The sequence below is a fragment of the Ixodes scapularis genome, unplaced genomic scaffold (assembly GCF_016920785.2).
Source record: "Ixodes scapularis isolate PalLabHiFi unplaced genomic scaffold, ASM1692078v2 PGA_scaffold11__112_contigs__length_91849675, whole genome shotgun sequence".
Taxonomy (NCBI): Eukaryota; Metazoa; Arthropoda; class Arachnida; order Ixodida; family Ixodidae; genus Ixodes; species Ixodes scapularis.
The window spans coordinates 12,778,096-12,798,621 of NW_024609837.1; the positions used below are offsets into that span (position 1 = coordinate 12,778,096).

Here is a 20,526-nt window from a genome sequence, read left to right on the forward strand (position 1 = left end):
AAAAAAAAAAAAACTTTTTTTTATTTTTTTTTTTTTAGTTCCTTGGGTTTTTTTTTTTTTTTTTTGCCGCCTTTCGCAAGTTGTCTTGTTTGCTTAGGCGAGGGCTCTCCGCTTATCTTTCTTATCTCCTTGCGCGCGTTGCACCCGACGCACGACACGCCCGTAACCGAACTGCGCTGTGCAAAAAAAAAAAAAGAAGAAAAAAAGCTCACCCTGTTTTTTTGTTTTGTTTTCTCAGTACCGTGGGTTGTATTTTTTTTTTTTTTTTTTTGCCGCCTTTCGCAAGCTGTTTCGTTTGCTTAGAGGGCTTCTCCGCTCCTCTTTCTTACCTCCTTGCGCGCGGCGCGCGACCCCCCGTAACCAAAGTGCGCTGTGCAAAAAAAAAAAAAGAAAAAAAAAAAAAGCTCCTCTTTGTTTTTGTTTTTTCTTAGTTCCGTGTTGTTGTTTTTTTTGTTTTTTTTCTGCCGCCTTTCGCAAGCTGTTTCGTTCGCTTAGAGCGCTTCTCTTTCTTACCTCCTTGTGCGCGGCGGTGGGCGAACCCAAAATCCAGACTGCGCCGTGCAAAAAAAAAAGCTCCTCTCCATGTTCTTTTTTCTTGCTTCCGTTGGATCTTTTCGAATTTTTTTAACGCCTTTAGCAAGGCGTTTTGTTCGCCCACACTGCCATCCATTCGCGACCTCGCTGCAACAGGATAGAAAAGTGCGTTCATTTCGCGCGCGTGGGGGGAGGGGGTCAAAATTTTGACATCTGAGTTGGGGGTGCGTTTATTACGCGAGTGAAAAAAAAAGTCGAAATTTTGAGAGCCGACTTGGGGGTGCGTTTATTACGCGAGTGCGTTCATTGTGCGAGTAAATACGGTATACAGAAATTCCTTAAAACATTTATTTTTTAAGAGATTAACTTTTACAAGTTCAAAAAAAGAAGCAGAGCTGAAATTTAAAAAAAAGTGTAAAGTCAACTTGCAAGTTACAGCTTTGTTGGCTGTGGGCAACACCTGGGTAACCACCTCTCCTACTCCTTTCTTATTTAGCAAGAAATTTTGCTAAATTTAGCAAAACAAAACTTCCCCGCTAAACTTAGCAGGGTAAATTTTTTCGTTAAATATAGCAGGAAAATTTCCCAGCAATAAGTTGGTCGTTTTCAACTTTTCCTCCCGTGTACGCGCCTAATACAGTGGAATGTCGTTACTTCAAACTCTCTTAATTCAAACTCCTGGATAATTCAAACTAACACACAGGTCCCATCCTATGCGTTTCTAGGGAGGAAATCTCTTGGTAATTCAAACTTTGCATTATTCAAGCAAAGTTTTGGTAATCATGTCGTATTACACCTGAGACTGCGGTGGAAGAAATCGGAAGAACTTTCAGTAGAAGGAAGTTTTGGTCCCCCTCAGGTTCAAATGAACGAGATTCAACTGTATCTTAGAAAGATCTTTCGGGAAGTTCGATGGCCAAACCTCGAGAGGAGGCTGAGGGCTTCCTCGAGACGAAGAGTTTGCGAATGCCCGCGTCGGACGGACGGAACGTGGCTCACCGCAGTAGTTGAGGTTCTCATCGGAGCCGTCGGGGCAGGCCTGCACGCCGTCGCAGGCCAGCTCAAAGGGAATGCAGGCTCCGTCCCCGCACTCAAACTCCTTGTCCGTGCAGCTGGCATTCCTCGCTGCGTAAAAAACGGCCCCCGTCACGCGCCGGATCCCTTCTCTCCTCGCCGACGTGGTTGAAAGGACGAGGAAGAGACCAACTACGAGAGAGGATGTCTTAGCGGCCAAAGTTACCAGACCATGCAAAGAAACTGGACGCGTGGCACCGGAGGCAGCAACGGGAACGCGCACTTTGGCCTTGACTAAATACCTCCCGAGTTGGGACGAGAATCAGGAAACTCGAATGTTTTGTCGAAGTTGTTTTTTTTTCCCGGGAACCAAACTGCTGGTCGGCGGCTTGGGGCATGCGTCGACGTCGGGAATTTAGGAGTGATTGGAATGCAGTTTAGTTCCTTTTTGTGAGTACTCGTAACACTTACAATACCAGTTTTCACATCAAGAAAAAAATATTGTGAGCCATTCCACTTTGTGAAGGCGGTTGCCAGCAAAGCTGTAAGCACCACCAGACATGATTCACCAAAAGACACGCAAAAGTACTTCACCAAATGTTAATTTACAGTATATATATACATAATTTTGAAACGCTAGTGGTGATTGCTTTGTGATCACTCTAACATACACTAATGGGTTCCATTACAACTTTAGTGAGATTCTCTGCTAAAGTTAAATCTATAGAATTAACTCTTTACATATATAAAAGCTGCTGCCATTATATATGTAGAGCAGTGACGTCACCCGACTCGAGCGGTAGAAGGACCACTCTTCCCGGATGTGTCTTCCTTATCACACGCTTCGACGGGCGGTCGCAGACTGCCCAGTGATGATATTTAAATACGACTCGTAGATTAAACCCAAACATTGCGTGGGCACTCGATTTGGGCTCATGATAATCGATAGTTCGAGAAGCATTTGGGTAGTGGCCTGTGTCCAATTGCTGCAAATACGATAATAGCCGAACCATAACAATGTCTGGAACTCAGCTCCTGTCCTATCCCTGACCAACCCCAGCGCTTGAATGTAATCAACACTGGCGGCATATAATCGGCTCCAGATCACGTGGCCGTTTGTTCTGGCTGCAAGTTGAGAAGGTGAACGCTGCTCGTTTTTCTTTAATTTTTTCTGCGACTTCGATTGCGTGTGGTGAAAAACGGACACGTGTTTCAAAGGTCATCAACGTCAGGGATCCATTGTAAGTGGTATTTGCGCAAAGTACAAAAATCGTCGCATCGCCCCTTTTAACCTGCGTAACTGCAACTGTAACCTAATTAATTTTCAACTCGCATAACTGGTAGCTTAATTACATCGCAAAACTAACCTCTCTCTGCCATCACTTGCAACGGGTGGAGGCCTCTTTAATTTAAATGACCAAAGAGTGGACTCGAAAGTTTGGTTTCAAGAAAATCCTGCCTCTACAATCGTCACAAGAACTGTCGCACTTCTAGTAACTGTAACCTAATCACCTTTAACGCAGAATACGTTTACGGGCAGGACATAGTGCAAAAAGTGTAACGCTTAACGGTGACGAAAAAACGTCACGTGTGGGCCCAGGAGATATAAAGCGTACATAACCAGCCGCAGGCCATGAATAATCATCCAAAACGTATAGATGGCATGCTTAGTCGTATAATACAATACAGAAGTGTAACTGGGCACAGTTAATCTCAACGGCTCGGCGGGAACCGAACCCCGGACCAAGCGATCCCCAGTTCGACGTCTTTGCTCGGAGCCACGACGGTCGGACGAAAGAGAGCACAGGCAGCTGGACTGAGTACAACTTCCCGCCATCAGTCGCCTGCGGTAGCACTTCACTCACCGCAGTTTCTGGCATACGCTTAATACACGGGCGACCATTGGCGGCGAGTTGTACTTCGTCCAGCACGCCCGGTCTGCAGGCAACAGTCGGCACACGCGGCTGGCTCGCGAATGGCCAAGTTCACACGTAGACTCGCGACATTGCAGGACGGATGGTAACGTACCAAAGGACAGTGCGGCGGGCGTCCTCATTCGGCGCGGGTCAATATGTAGCGTAAATGGCGCAATAAATAATTTTCCCTCGTGATTGTTTTGTTTACCACAAATGGTCCTTGCCATCCAAGAGCACAAATATTTCAAGGACGCAGTCACAAAAGAAATATAACCCGAGGTAAGCTCCACATTAAAACAGGCTGGTGACACGCTCCACTCATGTATAAATTCTAAACTTCTCTCAATCGTTCGACAAGCTCGGAGAACGCGAGAGTGTGTCGTGCTTGCAGGATATCGCCCAAAACTCCCCGTAACCAAGCATAGCCAAATCGTAACACAAGCATAATGCTCACACGACACATTCTGTGCTCCCCAAGTTTATCAAAACGATTGAGGCAAGTTTTTTTTAAAAGTAACCTTTATGGATTTGTGCCCACCTACCTTTAGAGGCAGCTAGGATTTCCGCAAAGACAGAAAATCACAGCCCATCCAAAAACTCAGCTTTTTTTTAAAAAACAGTTTCAATAACCATCACTGCTCTTTGCCACTGACAAAAACATTTCCACAAGAAGAGATCAGTCATCGCAGTGCACACACGCCGTGCAACACCGTTGGCGCAGACGCGACGTTGGAGCTTTGTTGCCTTTTGTTTTGAAAGGGTATTGACAGGCACCATACCTTACAGCTTGTGTCAGTGCCCCCAGTCGGCACTTTCACCGCACCAGTTAGCACGAACAAGCAGTTGCCGGATTTTCCTATTTGTCTCTTAGAATCTAAAGCCTGTCACCAAAACTACCGGCGCGGTAGAAAGTGTTTGCTCGGGGCACTGACGTAAGCGATGAAGTACGGTGCCCGCCAATACCTCCTCGAAGTAAAATGAAGAAAAAAAAAGTGTGTTCACTCCAATGGTACCACGCAGTGTACAGAAAGCCCAACCAGCCACCCCAAAGGAAAAACCGACGCCACTCACCTCCACACCGCTTTCCGTCGGGAAGTAAGATGCGACCCGGATAGCACTGGCAGTAGGTGGTTCCGTTGGCGGCCACGCCGCACGTGTCTTCGCAGCCGCCATTCAGGACGGCACACGGGCTACGGGTGCCTGCAAGCAACGCCATGCGCGAGCGTGCTCGTGCCATTAGGAAGCGTGAGCTTGGAGCTCTGTTCCAAAGGTGTAACTTTTATGTTTGCACTTTCCCGCAAGGTAGATGCACCCTCACGCAACGACGGCGTTTCTTATGAGCTTTTCGACGACCCGTCGCCCACTCATACTCCTGGTCGTTAGACTGGCACGTCAACTACGGCGAAAACGTGCGACCGAAAGTAACGAAGGCAGAAAAAGACGCGCAAAAAAGCGACCGAAAATTGCGAGAAATTCAGAACGTCCCAAAAAAAATTCTATGCGATAGTTTTTTTCAAATTTTCAATAAATAAACAGTGCACGAGTATTTATCGTACAGAAATCGCAAACATGCTCTTAACGAGACCATATATGAAGTTTATACGAGGGAAACGCCCTCGTTGTTCTTCAAAAGGAAAGCGACGCATTTTGGTGAATTCCTAATTTTGCGCCATCTCTTGTCCATTTTTTGCAAAAGCGCTTGGCCTTTCCGAGCGGACGCAACGGGCGCAGAAGCGTACAACGTCTGCTCTATGAACCGGATCCGATGACGAACCGCGCCCTGGCGGCCCGTCGGGCGAGGGGGGGGCCTCCACTCACAGTCGTTGGTGTCGTTGGCCACGGCCACGATGCCCATGGGGCGGACCACGTTCTTGCGCAGCACCACCACGTCGGCACCCGTGTGCTTGTTGGCCCGCAGCACAGCGTGGGCCACCCAGTCCGTCCAGAACACAAAGTCCCCGTACACCGCCAGGTCAAACGGGTGCTGGGGGTGCTCGCTCAGCAGTACCTGGGGACCGTCAACCACGGGCACCTCAGAACCTCTTTCTAGGCTCTAGCAGCGGTCACCCACGGAACGACAGAGAGGAGCATCGGCTGCCTGCTTCTGGTTTCATAGTTTCTGCCATGTTTTGCGGGTTTCGTGCCATCAACGGCACTCCATGTTGACACAAGCCATTTTTGGCTTGTGTCAACATGGAGTGTTGACACAAGCCAAAAGATTCCTTCCGCATTGTTGTCACGCCGCTCGACGAAACTCTTGACCTCGCGCTGCGCATCGCGGCACCCATGACCGGGCGTCGGCCAACATTGTGATGTAACACTGTCGAGTCAAGTCACGTTGCATGGTGACGCCACGCAACTTAATGACGTCGACTGACACCGTGAGTCACATGACGTCACGTGACACTGTGATGTCACATGACAGTCAGACGTCACGTGACTATGTGTCATAATGTGACACCATGATGGCACACAGAAGCATGAACATCAGACTGCTAATCATGAAAACAATAAAAACAAAGCGTTTTCACTAATTACGCCGGAAGGGTTCTCGGGCGATAAAACAAATAAAGCTAAGTGGGTGTTAAGCCGGCCAAACCACGGGCATGAAATTAGGTGGAGCTACTTGCTTGAAGCTTGCGTGTGTGATTTTGGAAGTGTTCTTCAGTAACCACAAGGCGGTGCGAATTTGTGTCCAACAACATCGCATAAGACGTTCAGGCAGCCACACCGATGACAGGGAATAGTTCATGCATTTACTGCATGCAGTTTCGTCGTTCCCTGAATTTCAAACTTGGGTGCGCAATTTTCGAAGTGTTCGATTACCACGAGGCAGTCCTAGTTTGTGCCCAATAAAATTGTGTAACAGGCTCACGAAATACTCTCTACTTAATACACCCTCATTGGTTCCAAAACACTATAAAATTTTCGTCTGGTGTGTTACTCGGCTTAACATGAAATGCCCATGCAAACTCTACGGTGCAAGCACGCACCTTTACCATTCCTTCTGTCCACCTGCTCTGAAATGACACCTTGGCAGCTCCGACGTCACAACTGAGCTGTCGCAGCGTTTATTTTCCTGCCCATGCCACCCTATCGCATCACACCAACCTACGGCGGTGTGGTGCCATAGGATGGCCCACACCGCCGTAGGATGCCTGGGCGGTCAGGCGGCATGCGAAGCCGCTCACGAGCTGGCACCGCTCCCGGCCTCCGACCTCCTTTCCCATTGGCGTGCGATCAAAATGTAGGCGGGTTTTGACTCACGTGACGATCGCCGCCGTCGAAGTCGCAGCGCTCGATCTTGTCCAGCCGTGCGTCGGACCAGTAGAGCTTCTGCAGCTGGTGGTCGATGGCGATCCCATTGGGCATCCGGATTTGCGTGGTCACGATCGACTCTGGGTCGAATCCGCTCAGGAAAGAACGTTGGATGCTCGGGTGTTGGGCGTTCCAGTTGGTCCAGAAAACTCGCCTGCCGAGATGCGCGACTTTGTTTCGACGCAATTCGATTGAATGAGCTACGCCGGATGTCGCCTCGCGAACGAGGCTACCGTGAAATGCAATTTCAGTTTCGTCCAACAGTGGGGAGTTTAAGAATAGCGTATGCAAAGGCTTTGCATACGTCATTCTTCTTTGCACGCAAAGAAGAATGTCGTCGCCCTTGCGCACGTGCCGAACGCTAACTGCACTTTGCGTGGGCTATTGTAGTATGCTGTTTTTTGGAAATTGCGCTCGTGCACAAAGTGTCTTTGGCTCCTCCAAGGAGGACTCGTGATGCGCGAGAAATCGGCTAAAGCCATGACGAGGGCAGTTAGAAATTAGCGGTTGCTTTAGCAATCATCATGAGCGCGACGTCGGCGGCATCCTTGCTACTGCGATTTTCAATAAGGGGTGACATTGCACTTTTACAGGAGGTGCACGTCACACACGGTTTCGAAGACTCGGCAAGGTGGGCAACGATCACCGGAAACTAGCTGCTTGCGATGCGCGGACCTTTCTCGGCAAACGCATGTCAGGTACGCCCATGACAGTCAGTATGCGCTACCTCTCTTACCGAGGTGACACAAGCATACACGACCGATCGACTGCTTGCATCGCATTCTCATATTTACACAAATCTAAAATGTTACTCTAGGCCAAAAAACATTTTTTTCTCTCAAGTTAGTTACAGCATTTTGTGCGTGAAATAAAAATTGTTACCGTATCTTGATAGCATTGCAAGCACAAGAAACTTGGGTTTTTGCGTTGTGGCGGAGGAACGTTATTCTAAAACTCCCTGGTATCAGTACATCTCGTAACAAACGCCTATTGAACGGAAGTGCCAAACAAACAGGCACAAAGAACTAGACAAAGACGTAGCGATACATCTTTGTCTACTTCTTTGTCCCCGTTTGTTTGGCGCTTCCGTCCAACGATGTACCAACTAGCCCATCTTTCAATTTTAAAACAAACATCTACCAACAAATCCTATATGAATGCCTGCCCCTAAAATACCGCCCATTCCGTTTTTTGGGTCAAATATCCGTAATATAAAAATTCTGAAACATTGCCCACTCCCCATTTCCCGGGGGAATTTTGGAACTCAAGTCTGGTGCCCGAGGCCAAACGTAGCACGGGACCCCATGCTGCGAGGGGGTCGGACGGGGAGGCACGCACTTGATGCAGCTGCTGACCACGATGCCCCGAGGCTTGTCCTCGGGCCCCAGCTTGACGATCTTCTCGGGGGTGGCCCCGGGGTCCGAGAGGGACACCCGCCCCACCGAGGCGTCCCGGTGGCTCGTCCAGTACAGCTCGTTCTGTACCGGCTCGTAGGCCAGGCCCTCCACTGAGCCTTGCTCTGCGCCAAAAGAGAAAACGGACGCTCGGCGTCTCAGAGGATGGCCAATCAGTTGCACGGACGGCAGTGTGGCACCACCATGGCACCACCAGAGTTCCGTGTGTTCGTGGTTCGCTCTTTCTTCTAATTCGAAGACGCTTTTCTTCTAATTCGAAGACGCGTCGGGGGCCCTGCTCCAAGCCCCCGACGCTCTCGAACCCGAATGGGAGTCGCCCTCGAACGAGAAAGACCTTCCCGTGAAAATCTTTCTCGTTCGAGGGCGACTCCCATTCAAGGCGACTTTTGCAGGCCTTGGTCGAACCAGCAGATGGGTTAATTTTTGAGGTCTATCGGTATTTACCGAAAATGCAAAAACCCTAGGTAAGACCGAAGTGGCAAGCATTCGTCGGCCTTTCCACTTTTGAGCTTTCCATCTGGGAGTGTGGGAGAAACCTGCAATCTTTGGAGCGGGGTATTCCGGTGCCGAAATGGCGACTGAAACCTGCCAGAAAATTTAGGCGGGATACTCTGGAAAACGTTTACAACAAAATGCTCCCCCCCTTCACGCGCCTTTCACGTCCTCCGGTATGCCTCAAATAGTGACGCAAAAGCGCTTCGAAGAGCGGACATGAGCTCCAGGTCCCATCTTGGGCAATATAAAACCAGAATTTCGCGTTTTTGGTACGAAACCACAAAACACTCGCTGGTAAAACTCGGGCCAACTCAAATTTATCCGAAAAACTCCGACGACCGAGGGCACGAAGACAAAATCGGCCCTTTTCTTCGCCATTGTGGCAAAGGCGGCGCAGAGCGTGATGCTGCGTCGAGTGGGTCTAGATGCGACCGTGGCGGAAGCCAGATCCAAATGTATGCGCGCTTGTGCTAGTCGCTGTTCTGGTTTCAGATTTAGCCCACACGATTCAGTCCCTTTACTGGGACAAGGGAGCACTACGGTGGAAGCCACGTACCGTAGCTCAACCGCACACTCACAATCCCTACAATTCTCGTAAACATTTCTTGCAGCTGAAATAAATTTAAGCGACTTTTAAAGTTTTAAAGGGATACTGAACCGAAATTTCGAGCTCACAAAACAAGGCTGGATGGATAGGCGGGACGCTGTAAAACCCAAAAACATCACTCATACAGCGATATCTCGAACGGATCGTCGTATTTTGGAAAATAGGTGCGCGATTGAATACGGCCAACGAGGCATGCGACGTCACGATTCCCATTCCCTCTCCTCCTCGCTATGTCCCGTCGAGCTGGTGAACCGGAGCGAGGAGGAGAGAAACGCGGCCGCTTCCCCTCATTCTCAAATTCTCCCGGAGGACAGTGACGTGAAAGACCTCGCTTGATCGCGCTCTTCTTTTCCAAAAGTACGGCCATCCGTTTCAGATATCGATGTGCTATCGATGTTTTGGGGTTCGTAGCGTCCCGTTCAACGCTTCTGCCACCTTATTTTACAAAATCCAAATTTCGGTTCAGTATCCCTTTAAGCCGAAGCTGGGAATGCAGCCCTTGCCGCGGCCCGAGCCGAGAATGGGGGTGCTGGGGCGGCCGCACTTACTCTGCACGAGCACCGAGTGGCCGGAGCCATTGAAGTGGACGCCGTTGATGCTTCCGCGCTGGATGTCCGAGTAGAAGATGCGCCGGGACGAGTAGTCGAAGGCCAGGCCGATGATGTTGCGCATGAACTCTGCGCTCGAGATGCTCGGGAACGGGGCGTTGAGGTTCGTCTCGTCCATCATGTGGATGCTGTCGATGGTGCGCACCCGCGAGAACATCACGAAGCCCTCGTAGTCTGCACCAGGAGAGAGCGAACGCGTTACGGGCGGCGGAGCAGGTCGTAGGCGGGCCGAGAAGAAAAACTCGGCCCTTCGCGAAACGTGAGGTCACCGTAACGTCTCGAGAGATGGCCCGCCTAAAATCGAAAGCAAATCTGGTGAAAATAAGGAATGGGCAAACTTTCGGTGTGCAATAACAAAAAAAACTCGATAAATTGCTCGTTTTAGATTGTGACCTGCTAAATTTTCGATCGTACAGAGGTACGATGAACCAAAGACGATTGTCCTTTCTAGTCAGCGATGTCCGCTTATCTCTTGCCGTGACTAAGTAACGCCATTTCTTCCGGGGCCAATATTGGTCAGGGCCCTGCAATTACTAAAAGTGAGCCATCTATCGGTGTCTTTAAAAGAAAATGACAAAGTGGGTCAAAAATGGGGGGTGGGTTATGTTTCGGGGGTGGGGCATCTCTCAGGATGTTACGGTACAGACATGCAAAGTGAAGGCAGAAGGCTTCTAGCTCAAAGCTGCAGTTATGCATAGTGAATCAGAAACGAGATCTTTGCAGAGGCGGTAGCTGTTAAGTGAGATCTGGCGGTCGCACGTGGTTGCGGGAAGATTGAGTGAGCCAGCGTGTCGTCTCTAGCGAGACGCGCTCCCCCTTACCAAACCACACGAGATCCACTTTCCATCCGAGGAGCAGGAATTCAAAGCGCACCGAGCAGAGAAGATGGAGCGCCACAGTAGTATGACAACGGCAAAAGGTGTAGGACCCCAACCACCATACACGACTGGCAGCATGTAAGCACCTTTCACGTATCTGCTTGAGTGCTCCTACGACTACTCTACTAAAAGCAAAGCTCCTAAAGCATGCATTCTAAAGTATAGTGACAAAATGAAAACCTCCCAAAGCATAGTGTCAATAAAGAACAGCTGCCATTGTGAATTATGACACGCTTTATGCGGCAGACTGTAACTTTTCTTTCTCCTTCGAAGAGTTTTTTGTTGAGTCCAAACGACGTCGAGCTCGGCACGGCCGGCCGACGGATTAGACTTGAGCGTCGGCTCTTCGGACAACTCACCTTGGCACGTCCGGCCGTCGGCGGCGACCCTCCCGTGGGAGCAGGCGCAGGTGTAGTTGAGGCCCCCCCTGTACAGGCAGAGCTCCTGGCAGCCGCCGTTGTCCGTGCTGCAGGGGTTGGTCGTCTCTGCGCACCGGTTAACGCCCCTCAGGAAACTGCTCGCGGAGGCTGCCCCTGCCCCGCGACCGAGGGCATGGCGCCCCGAACGCATTTCCCACTGACGCGTGGGCGGGGCACCGAACGCGCCATTTGAAGATGCGTTCCGGGCGCCGTGCCGAGGGTCCGGCGTCGCCTCCAACCAGCCCACCAACCTCGCCTGGGGCGGGAGTGGAACACCTGCAGGTCCTTGACCGAGTCCGTCAGGTGGCTGACCAGCATCTCCTCCAGGCCGAGACCGCGCTTCTGGACTCGGAAGATGGAGCCGTCCTCTCGGTGCCTGCAGGACACGCGCCCACCCTCTGTCAACCTCCCCTCCAAGGACTCCCGAGTGCGAAGATCCCCGAGAACAAGGCGAGCTCACGTGTCAGCCCAGTAGATGTAGCTGCCGTGCACCACCAGGGAGAAGGGGTTCTGGAGTGGCCTGCTGGACTCGCCCCCCTCGTCCTCCTCCCCCAGCGGGGCCGGAGGGAAGACAGTCTCCCGGTTGCCCCCGTCCAGGTCCACCCTTTCTATGGTGTCCGTGCGGGAGTCGCACCAGTACAGTCTGTCCTCGTCGAAGTCGATGGCCAGGTCATTGATGAGTTGCACCGAGCTGTTCACCAGCACCACCCGGTCCGAGCCGTCCAGGGAGGCCCGCTCAATCTTGGGCGGCACTCCCCAGTCGCTCCAGAAGATGTACCTGTCGAAGGACGCCCCCTTTGGCCGAGAGACCACCACCCGTGGATGGTGCGCGGCATCGGAGGGCATGGCTGGACGTGGGGGGGCGCGGGTCCGGTTTTCTACTTTACGCGACGCTTGGAAGCTCGCAAAGTCGGACACGCCAGAAAGTTTGCGGCACGTGTCACAGGCGGAGCGCCTACCGCCGACCTCACGTCTCAAGACTGTGGGACGAAGAGTCGAGAGAGGCCGGCAGACGGCCAGACCGACAAAGGCCGGGAAACCGGCGTGGTTCGAAGGAAGCGACGACCGACAAGAGCCGGCAAGCACGTGGCCTAATTTGAACCGGGCTCAGGTTCGCTAGCAGACACGCCAAATCTCCCGTCTGGTGCGGCGCCGTGGACGTCACGACGTATTCTTTCTAATGAAACACGGAGTCCGCCAATGCCGGCAGAAGAAACCGGGAGAAGAAACTCGTGCGAGTCCTGGGGAGGCGGTCGAGGGCACACTCAGATTTGGCCCAACGTCAGGTCCTTTAGCAAAATGTCAAGCGCCCCTTCGAGACTTCCTGGAAGTTCCTTTTTAAGAATGAGACGTCGAAAAAGAATTCATTCTTTTGAGCACCGATGCCAGGGAGGCAATTTCTACGGCTGTGCATCCATACTTCCCACGATAATCAAGGAACCCCGGAGACGGTGGGTACGCCGAGGGTTCTCAAACTCTTACAGGGATGCCTACTCCAATCAACCAAAGGGGAGAAACCCAGTTTCGGCTTCGGTGAAGCGGTGCAGAAGCCTACGAACCTAGCAAGCAATAATTCATGCACTACAAAGTGCCTGGCTTGTGTAGCTCAGATTGGTTAACATAACACACTGAAAAAGCGCTCGGGTGCAGGAAAAGGAAATTTGGAACCTCGGGGAACTCCTGGGAGTTCAGTGTGGAAACTCACACACTCGATTAATAACAGTGCCAACCACTAAGGCGAGACAAAAAAATTACAGGAGGACCTTAAGACTGCTTACGTGTAGGAATGCGAAAGCATTGTAGTCCCGCAGGTGAAATGTTTTAGAGTAATGTTTCTACACGTGTTTAAGACTTCACGGCTCCCGTGACGAAGCATCTGCATTGCCGTGCACATATAGAGGACGTCAGGGACGGCGTCTAGGAGGACGTTGAGGACGTCAAGAATGACGTCTAGGACGACCTCTAGGATGACTTTTGGGACGACGCCTAGGACAATGCGGAGGACGACCTCTCAGACGACATCAAGGATGACGTCTCGGACAACGTCAAAAATGTTGTCTAGGACGAAGTCGAGGACGACATCCCAGAGGATGACGTCCTAGAGGACGACGTCAAGAATGACGTCTAGGACGACCTCAAGGACACCGCCAAGGACGGCATCGTCCTTGAGTGTATGTACAACTGAGTGGCGCGTGCTATTGCCAGGCAAGTGCATACCCGCATCCTCTATCCAACTGCACCGCCAGCAGTTTGGCTGGCTCCTTAGCAACAATGTCGCCGTTGCTATGGAGTCGCATGATGCGTTGCAAGCAATGGAATTTAGGTGCCGTTTGCGCTGGACAGACAACACCGGCTTCGCTCCATGGAACAGTTAATGCATTGCAATAATAATTGCCGCAATCAAAGCGAGGCTAAGGATGCTGGGAAACGGAACTGGGGTGTCGAGAACGACGCCACGAGGAACGGCCCTGCAAGATGTCGTAGATGGGCGAGTCAAGAACCGTCTCGGATCAACTTGGACAGCAGCTCCCAGCACCAGAACTGACCGTTGCAGCTCCAAAATTAGGCTAGAAGGGCGATAGAGACCACCAATTCAACTAATGGCTCAAGAGTAATCGCGGAATAGGGCAAAGTCATTGACTGAGACCAACTAGACGACAGTAATAGCAAATCCATGGCAAAACAACAGGGTAAGAACGATGGTTCTTCCCAGAACGATTCTTAGTGCTGCGGCAATTGTGGGAGTCCATTGAACGACGACGGAAAACCGAGGTCGACAAAGAATGAGATGAACCCCGAAGTTTGACCAAACGAAACCGGAAACGGGGAAGACCTTCTTTGTCTGCTCCCCGCCGGCGGGCGCACACCCCAAAGTGACCGAAGGACGCTCACCCCTTGTAAGGATGCACCACGATCGCCCTCGGCTTGTCCATGTTGCCCGACAGGAGAACGTAGCGGTGCGACCCGTTGAGCCGCGACACCTCGATGACGTCGTACGACGGATCGATCCAGTACATGTTGCCTGCAAGAGACGGGGACGCATGTAGCCGTTGAGGAGTCTTTCGTCGGAAACACCGGGGACTCACGGGCGACCCAGTCGATGGCCAGGCCCTCGATGGCGTCCAGTCCGGCGACCACAGTCTCCCGGCCGGTCATGTCCCTGCGGATGCGGGTGATGCTTCCCCCTTCCGTGTCCACCCAGTAGATGTACTCTGGGCAGGGGGGGCCACAGCATCATCACACCGACGAGACAACTCGTACGCACCAAATGGGAGCTCGTACGGCGTATGAACACACATGCCCGAGACGTACAAACCACACCAATACTCGTGTTAGCAACACGGGGCGCTAGTATTCGAGAGATAGAAACTGGTAGGCAAACACATTTTTGAAAAACCGGAGACGATGGATGAAAAAGGGGACAGCACACAAAATGTCTCAAACGCAGCTACTAAACTTTATTGGCACAGTCATTTATATACCGTCTCTCCCTCTTGTCTCTTGGAAACTGTACACGCACCTAGGACTTTCAGTTAGGGTACATCTCGTCTTGACCACATTTCAAACCACCGAATTCAGTTTGTACACAGCATTGCAAACAAAGCCCCATTGTCACAACCCCCAAGGTCGGACCCCAAACACCGCACCTTCACACAACCTCCAAGGTCTAATCCACTTCCGTACAAAAGCCCCACACTAAAACTAATAAACAGACACACACACAAAAATATTGAAGCAGGAAAAACTTTTGGGTTGCTTCGTCTAGTGTGATTGACGGCTGACTGATACAATTGCCTACAATCATGATTCTGATTGTTTCTTTCAAGACTCTTTTTGCACAATCTTTTCCTTTGCTCAAAACAACAACATATCCCCAATCAGGCAAACAATTATTGCATTCCTGTACATGTTTAGCAATCTCAGAGTCTGGAGACCAGTTCTTAACTGCCCTCCTGTGTTCAGGCAGTCTATCAATCAAGCACCTTTTCGTCTGCCCCACATAGGTGAATCCACAGGCCATCGGAATATCATGTACTACGCCAACCTGGCAATCAACGGCGGCTTCTCTGTGCCATTTTTGACAACCCCGCGCCCCACCCTTGAATAGCGTAAGCCTGTTGAACTTTTGGAAGTGAAAACCACCTTTACCCTGAACACCCCAGCAACCGTCAACAAGTTGTGCAAAAATTTATGAAAAAACGGAATGCACACTACCCTATCTGGCTTCTCCCTTTCTTTCGTCACCTCTCCTCTAAATCCCACCATGCACTTCCTTGCGACCCCCTCCACAATGTTACTCTTATACCCTGCCTCCTTTATGCGTGCCAATTGCCTCCTAACAGCTTCACATACTTTGTGTTGACAAGATTTTCTTAAAGCGTTGTCTAGAGACACCACTACCCCTCATTTAACCAATTTTGAATGACAACTTTTGTAAAACAACAAAGGTTTTGCCGCTAGTTTCCATATACCCAGCACAACCCGTCCAACATGTTCAACCTAAGATCCAAATACTGCAGCACACCTTCATCAGGCTCCTCACTGCTAAAGGTCAACTCAAGCACTGCTTGCACTATGAAACCTTTGATCTTAGGTAGTGCCCCCTTCTCAACCGAACATATCAAAATGTCATCAACGTATCTCTTGATCATCACTGACCCTGCTGGGAATGATTGTACAACTTGCCCCAAGGCCGAATCCGAAGGAGCCAAATATACCTCGGAAAACGCTGGTGCCAACAACGAACCGATGCACAGCCCCTTCCTTTTGAGCAAATTTACTCCCCTTAAATTCTACAGCAGTGGAATTCAGATGCGATTCTATTAAGTTCAGAGAACTCCCTACGTCTGCCCCGGACTGCGACTGGAACCGAACCAAGCTTGCCTCCAACAAATCCCCTAATCTCGAGAGAAGCAGCGGTTGATGGAGGGAATAAAATAAGTCTTTAATGTCTAGTGACATGACTTTGCACTTCATACGCGAACTTGGAGATGGCACTCGGTAGCAAGGAGAATCGAGGAGGGCGCGAGAAGGAGGAGTGGGGGACTCACCGTCCACGAAGTCGATGGAGGTGGCCATGGACACTCGGGAGATGGGAGCCAGCACCCGCTCTGTCGGGGAGTTCGGGGGAACCAGGGACACCCCCCGGATCTCGTAGTTGATGGAGTAGAGCAGGAACTCGGCGTAGCCTGCGCCGAGAGTGCGTCGCACGGATCGCACCAACCGGGGCCGTTTTGTGGCTACGCTAGGGATAGCCTATTCACACGACAGACTGAATCGAGGTTTTTGTCCGCGTCACGTCACCGATTCCTGCGGTCTGCGCCTTGTCCGCGGACACGCGGACTGATTAAGTTGAGTGCCTTTTCACTCGCGGATTGTTGGCAGGAGATTTACTTGAAAAGCGTTTAGTCTAGCAAAAATACAATGTTTTCTTTTTTTTTAAGACGATTAAAACAACAATGGTGCATTGTTGCATTTTGTGCGTTCGCTGGTTCATTTTGTTGCGCAATTCTTAGTTCTTTGCGTGAAAAAAAACTGCAGAAACTTTGCCCGGCTGACCGACGCAGGCTCCAGTACTCCTCCGGATCCGTGTCAAGAAGCTTCCGACGTAACTTGTGTAGCAAGCCGCGACAATTCTTGCACGTCCAATCAGCCTTTCACCGAGCAAGACATTTCTTGTGGCTGTGGTGTACGTAAGTATTGTGCACGAGCAAGCAGTGCATGAAGGCATCTCCAAATGCCCCTCCACGAGCCCAGAACTTCGTCGCTTCTACGCCGAAGCCTTCTCGAGCAGGACCATACCTTTATCACTGTCATGACTTGGGTTAGTAAGGCACTTTGCTCGTCGTCTCCCTCGTGTGGATGTGCTTGGGAGACGGACGAACCGCGGACATATCGTCACGTGATAAACCCGTCACGGATCATGTGAATCGGCCAAGAGCGACATTGCTTGGGCTGTCTCGGTGCTTGCTTAAAATCGTGTTTGCCAATCACCCCGAGCTTCGACCGAAATTGCGAGAAAATGTTTCCCATGCTTGAAAATGCCAGAACGGTTATCGAGAAGTCCCAATTTCGAATGGTAACGACTGTCGACGATTGCAAGCACCGAGCCGTCCCTACCAAACCATCGGGGAGTGCTAAAGCAGCAGATTTGGCGGCTCTGGCCGGAGGGGAGGGTGCTTACCGACGCACTTGGTGTCGTCTTCATCGTCCGGGACAAAGCCGGTGGTGCACTTGCACACCCTGGTCGACCGCGAGGTCGGCAGGCACAGGTGCGAGCAGTTGCCGTTGGCATCGCTGCACGCGTTCTCCCCTGCATGCGTGGCGTCGCCGGTGGTGAGCTCGCGCATTGGACCCTCCGCACCCACAGTTGCCGCACCTCGCTTTCGCGCGTTGCCGAGCGCACCGCGTTCTTCACGGGTGAATTCGGAGTTCAGAGCGCGCTCAAACCCTATGGTGATTTTGGCCGAATATTTTCGAATCGAACGTCGAATAATTTCCCCGATCCTTTCACTGCTGCGCCGTGCTTAAACGAAACGCCAGCTGAACTCGTGGAAGCTGCTCCCAAGCTTGCACTTGTCTATTTCTAAGCTAAATTAATTTTAATATAACACTATTTATGAACTGCTGATTCAGAAGGTCTGATGCCTCAAAATATTGAATAGCATATTATTCGAAACTAATATTAGAAAATTAGAATACTCGCCCGATCCTACTAATAATGCTCGCTAACTGCAAATACTCTCTTTTCAATTGAAAATTCGCCAAAAAAATACAAACAAATAGGAATGATGTCAAGACATGGCAGTCTAAGGCCCTAGTTACACGGGCGCTTTGAACTGTCGTTGAGTTCAATCACAGTTATCGGACCCAACTGTGATTGAACTGAACTGAGATGGTGCTACACGGCTCTCTAGAACCCAGATGAAGCTAAAACGAAACTAGTTCTTGTGCCACGTGATCAGTCTAATTGTTGAAGTAATTTACTCGGAGAAACATATTTTATTTATTATAAGTATATCATACATTATGTTCATTACCTTGTTGCTTTTTAGCGGCGTTTACACCAGTACCAAAGCAGATTCAGGGCTAAGTTGCGCATATTTTATGCTAGGTGGAGCAAGCTACCGCCCGCTACGATGGGTGCACTCATTACTATTTGTCCATTCACACAGCTGGTCCCGCCGCCATCTTCGCTCGTTTGGTGGCTTCCCGGCTAGCCAGGATCGTTTTAGTGGCAACTCGAACGCCTAAATCTATTCCTTACCGGATATTTTGCTGCTACGATTCTTTTTAGACGCCTCCCCCTGCATTCCGAAACAGTAAGTGCCTCGGAAACGATGGTCGGTGGCAGCAGTCCCACGGACAGGCGCCATTTTACCTTTGTTGGGGAAGTCCATTCAGTTGAACTGAGGTAAGAGAGCTCAGTTGAACTCAACTGTGATTAGCGGCTCATTGACAGTTGGCACCGCCGTGTAACTTCGGCCGACCGCGATTGAGTCATCTGTCATTGACTCGATGGCAGTTGAAAGCGCCCGTGTAACTAGGGTATAACATGTACTTGTACAATCGCGGCGGGTTAGCCCTTTTGAGTGCGCTTCTCATCGAGCACTTGTGCACTGCAAAGAAGCAATATCCGTGCATCCCGCCACGGGTAGAAATTTAGAAAAGTGCGCTCATCAAAACACCAAACTCTGGTTAGAATGATACATGGCCAGGCGCAAAGCTAGCTGCTTTTCTCTCTAGTCGCTCTTCGAACATCGACCTCTGGCATTTGGCGCTGGCATTCTAACGCATTTGAACGGCGAGCAGAGACAAGGGAAGCTAGCTTCGCGTATACCCTCTAATAATTTCAGTCAGAGGTCGACGCGTTTTTGTACGCACTTATCTCCTCCATCTATTTCTACCCGTGTGCAGGTGCTTGGTGAGAAGTGCACTCAAAAGGGCTAACCCTTCAAAAAGGGTCAACACTTCGAAAAGTATGAATATTGAAGTTGGTCTCGGAGCAAATAATAAATAGCGTATAATACTATACTACTATATTCAATGATATGAATTTTTGCGCAACCGTAGATCTTTCATAACCGGTTAACACACTGACCCGCTAGTGCCACCATAGGGCAGCCCCAGAACGCTTTCGACCCGCGTATGTCTTTTTGTATTTTTTTTAAGCGTCATGCTCTTGCTGTGGACTAGAAACAAGTCTGCCAACGTTATAAGCTACTATTTTCCATAGACAGTGCAAAGATTTCATCCCTTGAATACCGCAAAAACCTTCGGTTTAGAAGAACTTGTAGTTCGGCTAGTTAGTGAACGTTGGAAATCATGATATACGGCGCAAAAAAACAAAGGACACAAAGACACCTGTATGTCTGATTTCTCTCTTGTGTCCATTGTTTTTTGTGCCTTACATCATGATTTCCTTCGGTTTAGTCGCAGACAAGTCGGAAATGTTACGGAACATCCTCACAAAGAACGCCAGTGGGGAGGCGTGCGAAGCGTAACTCCACCCCGTAAAGAGACGCGTCTGCCAGACTCTCCAGCGGTTTCCCCGTGCCACCAACCTCCCTGCACGGCGGCGTCGTACACGGCCAGGGCCAGCACGGTGTCGGTGTTGTTGCGGAGCACGGCGCCCTGGGCGGGGGCGTCCCTGTCGGCCGCGTGGATGGCGTAGTCTGTCGAGAGCAGCAGCCGGGCCCCGTACACGGCCAGGGCGTGGGGCTGCTCGCCCCCCAGGCCCACGTCCAGGGTCTCCACCTCGACTGCCTCCCCCACCAGTGAGCAGCGCTGCACCGTCAGCGAGCCCCGGTTCACCCAGTACAGCTCCGCCCGCTCAAAGTCCACGCTCAGACCTGGGGGGACAGACGGCACACACCCCTCGCTATACTCCGTTTCGCGATAACTTGGCGAGCTGTGGAGGCCACGACCGCTGCGACCCAATAAGACGTTCGGAGCGAGGCACGTGACACCACGTCACAAAAGCGTTTATGTTGACAATGGTGTTGTCATGTGCCTCGCTTCAATGCTCTCATTAGGTCTGGGGGCCACAGCATCCACGATTCACCAAGTTACCGTGAAACGGAGTATGGAATACGCGGCCGACGGCGGAGTTGCGGCTGGAAGATCAATTCACTTAGAGGTGGGGAGGGTCAAGGAAAATTGGAAGCATGGGGGAACCCTCCTCGAAACCCAGTTTGAGAGTACATCCTAAGGCAATGAAGATAACTACCCTATTTCTCGTATTTTGTTTTACTTTCACATTCCACGTTCAAACACGTGACATTCTTTGTGACGTCAATAGAGCACGTCATATAGTTAAGGA

The 20,526-nt window shown here is 50.8% G+C and overlaps 1 protein-coding gene across 1 annotated transcript in view; it reads right to left on the reverse strand.

Annotated features, from left to right (window-relative positions):
* LOC115332163 (prolow-density lipoprotein receptor-related protein 1) overlaps nucleotides 1–20,526 on the reverse strand; it is a 138,756-nt gene that overhangs the window by 53,054 nt on the left and 65,176 nt on the right. The window contains exons 35-48 of the mRNA XM_029994515.3: nucleotides 19,769–20,056; nucleotides 17,389–17,517; nucleotides 16,256–16,393; nucleotides 14,291–14,416; nucleotides 14,097–14,226; nucleotides 11,665–11,982; nucleotides 11,456–11,580; nucleotides 11,145–11,270; nucleotides 9,848–10,081; nucleotides 8,121–8,301; nucleotides 6,732–6,936; nucleotides 5,283–5,472; nucleotides 4,536–4,664; nucleotides 1,534–1,659 (exon numbers count right to left, since the gene is read on the reverse strand). Coding sequence (XP_029850375.2) covers nucleotides 1,534–1,659; nucleotides 4,536–4,664; nucleotides 5,283–5,472; nucleotides 6,732–6,936; nucleotides 8,121–8,301; nucleotides 9,848–10,081; nucleotides 11,145–11,270; nucleotides 11,456–11,580; nucleotides 11,665–11,982; nucleotides 14,097–14,226; nucleotides 14,291–14,416; nucleotides 16,256–16,393; nucleotides 17,389–17,517; nucleotides 19,769–20,056 — 2,445 coding nt within the window. The remainder of the gene's footprint in view (nucleotides 1–1,533; nucleotides 1,660–4,535; nucleotides 4,665–5,282; nucleotides 5,473–6,731; nucleotides 6,937–8,120; nucleotides 8,302–9,847; nucleotides 10,082–11,144; nucleotides 11,271–11,455; nucleotides 11,581–11,664; nucleotides 11,983–14,096; nucleotides 14,227–14,290; nucleotides 14,417–16,255; nucleotides 16,394–17,388; nucleotides 17,518–19,768; nucleotides 20,057–20,526) is intronic.